This window comes from Trachurus japonicus, chromosome 19 (genome assembly GCF_045865225.1).
Source record: "Trachurus japonicus isolate A0001 chromosome 19, Traja_1.0".
NCBI lineage: Eukaryota > Metazoa > Chordata > Actinopteri > Carangiformes > Carangidae > Trachurus > Trachurus japonicus.
Genome location: NC_140925.1, coordinates 24,127,616 through 24,139,858, shown reverse-complemented (window position 1 = coordinate 24,139,858; position 12,243 = coordinate 24,127,616). Strand labels below are relative to the sequence as shown.

The window sequence follows — 12,243 nt, the reverse complement described above, 5'->3', positions numbered from 1 at the left end:
TCTAGCCTAGAAATCTAGATGCACCCTAGCGGCAGCAAATATATTTGCTCCGTAGGTGGGTCTAGAAACGAGCCATAGGAACTTTTTGAGTCTCGAACACGATTGTGTTCACCAATCACAGCGCTCTATCTGTTTAGAGAGTCGTTGGGCGGGCATAACGCCATGACGACGTACGTTTTAATTGGCTTGTCAGGCTAACGTCGTCCTGCTCTTTGCTCTGATTGGTCGTAGCGCTACCCTATTGCGTACAGAGGCAGTTTGAAAGACAGCCTTCATCCCGCCTCCTGGACTGAGCCGCGGTCTACCGGTCGTTGCCAGACTATACATTTTAATGATATAGTCTGGCTTGTCAGGCTAGGAAGTATCCAGATCAAGACTGGAACCTCTGGTCTGGTTAATGCTTAAAGCAGATATCAGTGGCACGGCCGTTTCGGCTAATGCTGTGTTCAAGGCAGGCTTTTGAAACCGTAAGTTACAGCTTCAAGTCACAACTACGATTTGGTAGCGTTCCAGGTAACCCGTAGCTCGTGTTTTTACCGTCCTGTTGTCTGTGAAAGTTCCCTATAACGGCCACTCGTAACTTCCGACCCGTGAACTCGTACCAGATCGAACTGGTATGACTTCACAGGAAGGAAAAACACAAAGTACGAGTTTCCTTGAACGCACCATGAGTTAGCAGCCCCCGCCCTTGTCAGGCATCAATTAGTCCTCGTGCTACGTCACCACATTCACGCGCATCCCTTGGCTGCACACACAGCCCTTCATGCCGTTCTCTCTCCTCATTGGATAACACTTGTATCCCACAAGGAAAATTTTCTCCTCGGGTTACAGCAGAGCAGAGTGACGGAGAGACTCGTGTTTAGGCTGAAATACTTCATGTAAGTGATTGCTGACGGAAAATAGGACTATTTAGGACTTATATTAACAAAAACATTCCACTGATATCTGCTTTAAAAGGAATGAAACCTAAATGAGCCTGAAGTCAACTTTAAAAGGGCTCACATAGAACCGGTTATTTCTAGTTTTGGGGGTTCATAAACTGATGTGCTTATAGTGAAATACCTTACTTGGTCCTTTTTTTGTATCTTGACAAAATTTGTCAACTATATGACAATATACAGTATATGTATTTAATTTTAATTTTAATTTAAGCGTCTATTTAAATGTGATAACAATCAAAGAAACTTTTGTAGGCTACTTGTGATACATACTAATTTTGGCACTCATTCATTAGAGGCTTTATAGGTTATTGTTTACAGACAAAAGTCAGTTAAATGAATCTAATAGAGATAAACAATAAAGTACTCATCTGTTACTAGCTGTTAGAAAACTGAACATATCATTTTTTTTACACAATGAAGAACTATTTTTCAGTTTGTCATTATAAAATATGGCTGTGCAATGCCCCATTCACCAGCCACCTTTGCCCTGAGAAGTCCTTTTTATCTTGAGGTAAAGGAAAATCAGTGCTCATAAATCTATAAATCCTGCTGTTGTATCATAAAGCTATGTAATTCTATCACAGCATTTGACCATGATATGACTGATACTGACTTTTGTTAATAATATGATGGAGATAAGTTTTCATCATCAAGCAAGGCAAATTTGATGAAGCGATTCACATTTTTAGGAGCAATTAGTCATTATCATATCTTTTACTGTGTCTTGTCAAATCTGGGGATGTAAAATGGATTAGATAGATGTTTCAGAGGAGATGTTTTTCTTTCTTTTCCTGTCTAATTTGATTTTGCCTGTTCCACAACCAATCCACTTCCACAACTGCAACATTGGCACCTTCAGCTCAGGAGACCCTACTGCAAACACCAGAGACACCTAAAACAACTGCTACCCCAGATGCCACACCAGAGACACCTAAAACACCTGCCACCCCAGATGCCACACCAGAGACACCTAAAACACCTGCCACCCCAGATGCCACACCAGAGACACCTAAAACACCTGCCACCCCAGATGCCACACCAGAGACACCTAAAACACCTGCCACCCCAGATGCCACACCAGAGACACCTAAAACACCTGCCACCCCAGATGCCACACCAGAGACACCTAAAACACCTGCCACCCCAGATGCCACACCAGAAACACCTAAAACACCTGCCACCCCAGATGCCACACCAGAAACACCTAAAACACCTGCCACCCCAGATGCCACACCAGAGACACCTAAAACACCTGCCACCCCAGATGCCACACCAGAGACACCTAAAACACCTGCCACCCCAGATGCCACACCAGAAACACCTAAAACACCTGCCACCCCAGATGCCACACCAGAGACACCTAAAACACCTGCCACCCCAGATGCCACACCAGAGACACCTAAAACACCTGCCACCCCAGATGCCACACCAGAGACACCTAAAACACCTGCTACCCCAGGAACTGCAACTACAGGTGGTTCAACAACACCTCCAAACCCAGGTAATACCAGGTGTCCACAATCCATAATTTCCTCTGTATCCAATCCTACATTGCTTTTAATTTATCACAGTATGCAGTAGACACTTACATTTATTTTCCTTTAACATAAAGGTCCTTGTGGTGAACTTACATGTGGGCAAGGGAGCACCTGTCAGAATCGTGCTGACAAAACCTTTGTATGCTTGTGCCCAACTGGTGATAACTATAATTATGAGACCAAGAGCTGTGAGAAGGGTAAGTATTTGGTTGCATGCTGCTAACTAGCCTCCCTAAAGTAACCAATTGACATGTTATATAGAGAACAATTGTAATTATGGGTGTGTCCAGGACATCTTTGACTGGGGGTGCATCTTGAGCAGTGACTTCTGAAGTAACGCTAAGCTAACTGTCTCCCTGCTGTAGCTCCATATTTAATAGACATATTTGGAAAGGATCAATGCTCTCATGCACATCTAGCTGCTCTTTTTAATGGATGGTTCTAACAGAAAAATACATACATCTTTTTTAATAATGATTTGTTTCACTATTTCAGCTAAAGTTTTCCCTGGACAACTAACTTTGAGTTCAGTAACATTTGATAAGGAATTGAAAGATAAGACATCACTTAAATTTAAAGAAGAGGCAAAAAAGATCACTGACACGGTAAGCAACTTACCTTTTAAGGTTATCCCCTCATTTCATCTTTTGTGTGTTTGGGGGTGGGTGGGGGGCAGTTTGACTGTCATGATTTTAAAAAAAATACTGATTTGTACTGTAAAGGTATTAAACTCGAACCTTTATAAGTGTAGCACAGTGTCAGTAATACCTATCAGAGCAGAATGATCTCAGAAATGACACTGATGTGAAAAGGATCATTACCAGTTCAATGATTACCTCAACAAAATGTTATTTTCTCTCCACAACACAGCTGAAAGTGGCGTACAGTGGCCCTGATACTGGTTACGCTAATTCTACAGTGCTGGAATTCCAGTAAGTCCAAGAATGACAAAGCTGTTTACTGTATTACCTCTTTGTTTATTTATCTATAGGACCATACTTCCAAAGTGTGCTTTCAGCATAATGCACTTAATGATTGCAGAGTATAACCATGAGTAAGTGTAATTTGTCTCCATATAGGGAATCTACAGCTGAAAGCAAATTTTGGACAAGGTCCGGAGCAGCCATAGCATCTCTGGAGATCATCTTCACTGCAAGTGCCACCATCACAACTGAAGAATTGAATAAGAAGATGGAAGAAAAAGTTCTATGTAAAGATTGTGGCTTGGGAGGTGGAAAATTCACAGGTAAGGTTACTACACAAATCTGCATTTAAAAAAAATCTAATTTGGTCATTAAATTTATATACATATTTAGCTCTATTAAGGAAATATTTTTGCAGATTCCACTGTTGCAGATCATTAACGCAGAACTAACCGATATAGGTGAAAAGTAACCACCACACACAGACGCGTTGTTCGCCAGAAATACAAATCAAAGTAGTGCCCTAACAGTGTGCGGTGGTTATTCTTAACCTATTTCATATGTTCCTGCTACTGACCAGCACCTGATGACCTGTGGCTGGCTGTGCAAGGAGATTTGTTTGACTTCAGCAGAACTATCTGATGTCGTAATTCTTTCAAAACTACACTTTATGGGGCGTCGCGTGGCGTAGTGGTTAGAGCGGGCACCCCATGTATAGAGGTGACAGTCCTCGCTGCAGTCGGCCCTGGTTCGAGTCCCGTGTCGGGCGCCATTTACTGCATGTCATTCCCTCTCTCTCTGCCTCCCTGTTTCCTGTCTGTCTCAACTGTACTATCTATAAAGGCATAAATGCCCAAAAAAATATACTTAAAAAAAAAAAAAAAAAACTACACTTTATTCACCTTGCTGTTCATCCACTGTACATTTCAGTCTGCATTTCACACATTATAATTTTTTTCAGTTGTGTGCATCTTTTGTGCTTCTGCATACTTAACTGAGATTTAATGATGCTGTCTTTTTGTGTTTCCTTCCTTTAAAGGGGAAAACCTGTGCGATAGAGAGTCCTGTGACAGCACCACTACAAATTGCACATCAGGAAATGATGGATCTTTTACATGTAAATGTAAAGAAAACTACATTAAGACCAACTTCACTTACAGAATATGCATTGGTAAGTGCATTTAGTGAGTAGGAGAGAGATGAAGCATGAGTAGTATGTGTGTGTGAGTGTGTTGATAATCTCAATCCCACTACACTACAGACTATTTAAATGTTGTCTTCTTTTGCAGCTTGTCCCAGTGGGCAACGAGCAAAGGATAACACTTGTGAAGAGTACGTGTTCACAACATGTTTTTATTTAACCATTTTGATTTATCCCACCGACCCCAACACTCCAGTGTGTAAGGGTGTTGTTTCAAATGAAAGTGAGCAATGAACCATTCTCCTTGTCTTCCAGCTGTTCATTTGGTTATTCTGGTTTCAACTGCAATGAAAGTGAGTATACAGTGAACCAGATTTAAAACAGCATTGGGTTTGTCTTTGTTGTTATTTATTTATAAGAGTGTGGCACTATTATTAACATCTCTCTTATTGTGTTGTGTCTTAGCATGGAAACTGACGCTGGTAATCGTTGGCTCTGTGCTTGGGGCACTGCTGCTCATCACGATCATTCTCCTGCCTGTCGTGGCACTAAAGTGAGATTATCTTATTATTATTATTATTATTATTGTTATTATTATTATTATTATTATTATTATTATTATTATTATTATTATTATTATTATTATTATCTGTTCATTCACCCACCTTCAATCAGTCATTATTGCTTCTGCCATGTCTGTGCCATGCTGCTTTCTCATTTATGTTACACATTAACTTTTATGGAACCCAATACATTAACTATGAGGCTTTTTTATTGTGTTTGTCACTTTATTTTAGATACAAACACACGGCATGAAGAAACATGACAGTAATATTACACATTAATGTGTACTTTTTTTTTTTATCTTGTTAGACCCTCAAAGAAGAAGTCTAAGAAGAGCAAAAATGCAGACAGAGAGGATTATGTCGGCCCCGCTCCTATCAAGGCGCCTTTGGTGAGCAACGCCCAGGCACCCGCAGTTACTGGGTCAGCCTTCGGCAACGCCGGGGTGCCTAGAATCCCACGAGCCACACCCACCGGCGGCTGGGAGAGCAGGACCAACCTGGAGATGACTCAAAGCAACAGCCGGCAAACTCCCACCCCTGTGGGCAGGAACCCGGTGAGCATGCCTGTGTTTGTGTGTTTGATGGTATAAAGAGGAGCTATGAGGGAATGCAGTAGGGGAGTAAACTGAAGACGTATTAGACTGAATGTAAAAGAAATTTCTTCAATGAGGAGGAACTTCAGGAACTCAGCAGGGTTTAGAGGAGAGGTTATCAGGGATGTATATGATTGTTGTTGTTTTTTTCTTTTTATTTCAGCGCTATGACGACCAGGACAACATGAACCCATACGCTCAGTCTCGACAGAGCAGCCTGTACGGTCAGGGGCGACCCCAGGGTAACCCCTACGCCCAGAATCGAGCTCAGGCCAACAACCCCTACGCTCAGAACCAGGGCCACAGCAACCCTTACTACGTGCACGACGATGGAAGACGCTATTAAGGAACCAAAGGTTTGGGACATGAGAGCCTATGCTGTGGATCTTTTCAAAAACTTGTCAATATTTTCATTATCAGTCAGTTAAAATCTTGCTTAATGAGCAACTGTTTGATGCCAATGCTATCGTCTCTCTCGTCCATGAATTTACAAGCATTTGTTTTGCACAAAATATTTGAGGTTTGTGACGGGTCTAGTTTATCTAGTCTGAAAAAACACCTGTGTTTAACATGTCTTTGTGAATGAGACAAATTTATTTTACTCTAATAAAAGTTCATGAGTCCTTTGTCCCAATCAGAGCCTGTTAAGTCCCTTTGTGTAAAATGTTTTGTAAAATGAGATTGTATGATGTTTTTATTTTGTGTGACTGAGGCTATATTTTGTTTATTCTCTTTTATGACTGATTGAGTCTTTCAGCATGAATTAAATAGCAGTATTTAGAAATATTTAACCATGTAATGCACTGCATCAGTTTTCCTCTTTTTTTGCTTTTAATATGACATTGTTTTAATTCCTTATAACCATAAAATGTTTAAACATACTGAACCATATTTTCAAATAAAGAACATTCCACTAATTATAATTTTATTTCACTTGAGAAAATAAACACTAAGAAAGGCAAGTCACTGTGCTTTGTTCACGTTTGTACATTAAATGTTGAACTGGCAGTTATTTTACAGTAATGATCAAAACAATGAGGCTGTGCATATTTACACAGTCAGCACAACACCTGTACACATCTATGGTGTTATTTTTTCATACTACCACTAGAGGGGGCCAGAGTTAACATAATCATTCAAGAGATGACAACAGGGTTAAGAAAGGATTTAATTTAGGCTATCTTGTAAACGGACTTGTGGTCCATTTGATTGCACATTTTTCTTTTTTTCTTTATATCTGTGAAGAAGTACTTTATAATATATATATATATACAGTATACTATATATATATATATATATATATATATATATAGGGGAGCATATGTGTGTGTGTGTGTGTGTGTGTGTGTGTGTGTGTGTGTGTGTGTGTGTGTGTGTGTGTGTGTGTGTGTGTATTTTTTTTTAAATGTGCCCTACAAATAAAGTTTATGATTATTAAAAGAGGGGAAAGAAAGAAATACACATTTAGGATGTCATATTTGGAAGTTAATTTGCTATTGTTGTATAGCAGAGGTGAGAGGTGACAAACAGGTGAGTGGAGCTGATAGTGTGCCATGCAGTTGTTTACACACAGCCTACACTTTAGTAAGCCTGTCTTGTCTCATGATTTAGTGCTGTCTGTTGTTCCTGTGTTGAAATGAAATTATGACTATTCCTCTAAACAAGGGGTCTTGTTTTTCAGGCCAAGGATCCCCAAACTGATGAGAGGTGGAGCAGGGACCCCCTAATATATTTAAATTGTGTAAATTGTGTATTATATTAAACTTGGACCAGTACCATAAACATACCTTGTTATTGTGCATTCAGTTAAGCTATTCAAATAAGACACATATTTTTGTTTAAAACGTGCAAGGTAGGCTACAGCGAGTAGGGTTGCCGTTATAAACACAACTTGTTAACTGATACCAACAATGCTGATATCAACACTGTATTTCAATTGCATGATAATCATGCAGACAAGCTATTCAAATTGACGTTTTTTATTTGAAATAAAAATGTGGAAACTAAAAAAATATAAAACATTGTCTAATCAACAAAAAATTCCACAACCCTCCCTGCAGCACCTCCGCTGACCCCAGTGAAGGCCTCTGCTCTAAACTGACAGTAAACATTATCAAATGTGCAGTATGAAGGAAAAACACCACTTCTATTATGAATATTTAATACTAATACTCTGGCACTCTCTTGAGTAACAATGCAGAGTACTTCATTAGTCTGCTGGCCACACTTACAGGGCCTGACTGCTAACTGCTAATCAACTAGCTAACTCTAGTGACAGCATCACTGCTGTGTCTCTCTACACACACACACACACACACACACACACACACACACACACACACACACACACACACAGCCTACGTACAGAGCTATTTATGAATGGTGCTGAACTAAAAAAATTTTGTTTATTGTTTGTTTATTTGTTTATTTCGGGCATGTCAATTAAATCATCATCATCACACTTCATATTAGTTCAAATAATACAATACACATGGCCGAAAGGGAAAGCGGGAGAAGCTAAAGCTTATCTAGTCCCGCCCCCATTACCCACAGAATAAAATCTTCATCATAATCTTTTCTTTTCTTTTGCTTTTTTACATTTTGACAGTTTTATAACAGTAGTCTGTCACAAACCCAACACAAGCCTTACAGCGGTGATTAAACAGTGTAACATTAATTTAAGCTCCAACGGCTAGAAGCTAAGCTAGCTTTCAGAGGCTATACCTGCTACCACAGGTGGGCAGGAAAACACATTAGGACTGCAAACCGGATACAGAGACTAAATGGGAGACAGTCATGCTGTTGTGATCAGTATCATATAAGATTTTATGCTGAAACGCCCAAAGGAAACTTTGCTATGTACCCTAAAATAAAACTGAACATCATTGTTTTTGTTTTAAGTATTTTGTTTTTTTTTTTTTGTTTGTGCAAAATTTAAAATGTAGTAGGCTATCCAACTTTACAATTTCCCAGTTATGTAGTCTTAGGAAGAACGTAGCTATACGTGACATCACTCAGTGCCAACGTGATGGGCTGTGCTTTTATATAGCACAATAATAATGTCTTTCAGTGAACTGTGTCATCTTCTGCTTTAAAGCTCCGTCCTAATTTAAACCACTGGTATATCTCTATCTAAAGAAATCAAAGTCTTGATTCAAGATGTCTAATGGCCTTTTAGTTTGACCCATGAGCACATACAGTATATTCCAGAACATCAGTGACTGGCAGACAGTGCTATTTATTATTATTATTATTATTATTTTGTATTTCCACAACTTTGGTTTTCTGAACATTGGGTTTCAGTGACCATTTTACAGGCTTCAAATTAAAATGACGTAAAAATGCAGCTCTCAATATTAAACCAACACTAAGGAACTTTTCAACCTTCATATTATATTTTCATAACTTTTGTGATGGTACATCGACTTACAACAGGTTGAATGACACCTCTGTCATGGCCTGAGGGGGTCTGTATTGCCTTCACTGGCACTAAGCAGCTTTGAGGAGCATGGTAGGAAGTTAGAACCCGGCTCTCACTTCAGTTTCACTTTCACTTTTGCGAGTCACGACGAGGAGGGAGCAGGCAATGCGGCACCTTTCCTTCGGATTGTGTGAGAAATGATCCGCTGGTAACAGAAACTAAGTTTGGACTATAGACTGTAAAAAGAATGGACGTAGCGTCCGTGACGTCACCCATTGGTTTTGGGGAGTTGTTTTTGTGACTCAAATATGGCGGCCTGACCAGAGCCATGTTGGATTGGCCGGCCGAGAACCCGCCCACTGGCCTCGAAGCAGCCTGTCTCCGGAGCTGCTCGGACCTGTCACTCAACGTTTCCGCACCCTAATTGGTCAGAGTTTTAACCTAATAACAGTAAAACGGTAGAGTTAAAAAAAAATTCACCCCCCTCAGAGTGTGTGCGGGGGTAGAAACTATCAATTGAGACGAAAAAACGTTCTGACACCAGGCTTTTAACATGTTTACTGAGGATGTAAACTCGGCGATTTTAACATGGGGCTCTATGGGGAATGCTCCCTTCTGACACCAGCCCCCAGAGGAATTCGAGGGGATTGCAGTTTTTTGAACGCGGAAGTGAGCTTCACTTCTCAGACCGACAACTGCCCCCTTGGTTTGGACGTCTTCTGTTAATTTCCATGCACCGGGGAGATCAGGATGTTTACGGCGCTACGCGCTAGTGCTCATGGGGAATGGAGTCTTCCTTCAGGCAAAACACTACCGCTTTGGGCCACTGGCGCCGCCAAACTCAACCAAAACTGAAAGTTCTTTAGCCTACTCATATAATCCACAAATAACTTTCAGTTTAGTTTGGGGGGCATGAGGAAGCAGAACTCTAACTGAACAAATGTGTGCAGGTTTTAATCTGTCATGAACAGACGACTGGTTTATTGATTAGGCTATATTTCACATAGGGAGTTTTGAGGAAGTTATTTTATTTATTATTTTATTTTTACAGGGACAGCGACAACACCTTGCCTTGCCTTGCCAGAGTTAGCTGACAGCTAATTTACATCTGTTGTCCGTGTTATCTGACCTGGGATTACAAAACTGAAACATTGCATCTGTGATTCAATCAACAGAATATTAATCTTCACCTATTGTGACAACCAATGATGAATCATTTTAACACTTTTTTCGCTAAATTTCTAAAAATGCCAAACATTTAGGCTAGTATTACTTGCAGCTTCTCGGTTGTCAAGTGCCATTTCTTTGGCATATGTTAGGCTATAACTGTATAAATTTCACACTGCACTCAGAGAAAACAAGACATTGGGCGGCAGTGGCTCAGGCGGTAGAGCGGGTTGTCCAATGATCAGAGGGTTGGTGGTTAGAATCCCGCTCTGTCCCAGTCGCTGTCATAGTGTCCTTGGGCAAGACACCTTACCCACCTTGCCCCGTATGAATGTGTATGAATGATCATGGTTTCCGTCTGTCTTCCCCAGGGCAGCTGTGGCTACACATGTAGCTTACCACCACTGAACGTGGTATGGATGAATAATGGTTTCTGTAAAGCGCTTTTGGTGCCATGAAAAACGCTATATAAATCTAAGCCATTATTATTATTATTATTATTATTATTAAGACATTTGAAGATGTCATCTTGGGTCAAAGCAGTTAAATTCTAATAATCTAATAATAATAATCTTACTTTAAGATCAACCTTAGAATAAAAATGGTTTATATAGCAATATGCATTTGTCAGTATTCTCATGTAACAAATGTCAATCCAAAGCCTGTTTTTAGCAGCCACCACAGCCTACGAACCCTGTTCACTTTGAAATTTGCCAACAAGAAACTGCCACATGACCTATGTTGATTCAGATCACTTGTCAAATATTCAGCACAGCCAACTCTTTTCTATAAATCTCTGTGTGTCTGTGACTTGACCGGATTTTCTACAGTTCCTAATTCTGTGACACACATTCCATCCTTTAACAAAAACAAAATGACAAAGACAGGTATAGCCTATGTCATGAATCACTGATAAATCTGGGCAGGACCTGAATTTCCTTGGGGATTAATAATCTATCTATCTAGGAAACAGACTTTATCAGACAGTCCTGCCCCCAGAGGTGTGGCTAATCATTAAAACTACATCATTCCAGCTTTTTAGGGCACTACAGTCTCTTCTACAATCCTCACTGACTTTCACTACCTTTCCTGGAGTAAAGTTTTATCCTGAAGGTCATTTTCAATGGCTGGAAAACTCAGACTTCTGGCCGTCCTCTGGCTGGTTATTTCCTGTTATGGTAAGTTATTATTTTAATATTACCTTTCAAATATCCACTTGGTAATATACTTAAAGGTTTGTGTCAAATGTATTTGAGGGTGACTTATTGGAAATTCAATTCAAGTCAAAAACTTTTTTAGGCTCCAGTACTGTATGTTTCTACACAAAGTAAATATATTTTCCACACATTGCTAATGTTTTGGAAAGTTTAGTAGTAAACAGGGGATTTCACATGATAGCTTATTCAATTCTGAACCAATGGTAATAAAGATAACAAAAAATAAAACCCAAAAAATAAACCCACCAATGGTAAACAACTGTATGGTTATCTTTTTCATTCTCTCATTCCCAGTAATTTGACTTTTTGCCCACTGAAAGTATCTAGTCTTTCAAGTTTGTTATTTTAGTTTTTTTCTTTTTGTTAATGGTTTTACAGAATAGAAATCCAGACGTTCAATTATTTACAAATCTCCAGTTAAACTTAACAGGCAGAATTTCCAAATGTTCTCAGGCTCTGCCATACAGCCATTTTTATTTTAACATCTGGACTGGTTTGGTTCCACATGCAAACAAATGTAAATATTTGACTAGTGTGGTGATGCAAACAATCTGACCTTACTTTATGACCCTCTTGTTACCCTCCCTTCCATTAGAAAGCTTTTCCAGTCAAGGAAGTACCCAGATCAAGACTGGAACCTGTGGTCTGGTTAATGCTTAAAAGGAATGAAACCTAAATGAGCCTGAAGTCAGCTTTAAAAGGACTCACATAGAACCGGTTATGTAACAGTATTACT

General features: G+C 39.7%; 1 protein-coding gene across 1 annotated transcript in view; it reads left to right on the top strand.

The window, feature by feature from the left end:
• LOC146968151 (uncharacterized) overlaps nt 1-6,502 on the top strand; it is a 7,265-nt gene extending 763 nt beyond the window's left edge. The window contains exons 2-12 of the mRNA XM_085762300.1: nt 1,801-2,442; nt 2,554-2,676; nt 2,975-3,084; nt 3,350-3,411; nt 3,535-3,725; nt 4,442-4,573; nt 4,692-4,734; nt 4,859-4,896; nt 5,009-5,096; nt 5,417-5,663; nt 5,866-6,502. Of these exons, the coding sequence (XP_085618426.1) occupies nt 1,801-2,442; nt 2,554-2,676; nt 2,975-3,084; nt 3,350-3,411; nt 3,535-3,725; nt 4,442-4,573; nt 4,692-4,734; nt 4,859-4,896; nt 5,009-5,096; nt 5,417-5,663; nt 5,866-6,048 (1,859 nt within the window). The 3' untranslated portion in view covers nt 6,049-6,502. The remainder of the gene's footprint in view (nt 1-1,800; nt 2,443-2,553; nt 2,677-2,974; nt 3,085-3,349; nt 3,412-3,534; nt 3,726-4,441; nt 4,574-4,691; nt 4,735-4,858; nt 4,897-5,008; nt 5,097-5,416; nt 5,664-5,865) is intronic.
• Nucleotides 6,503-12,243: the final 5,741 nt, after the last annotated feature.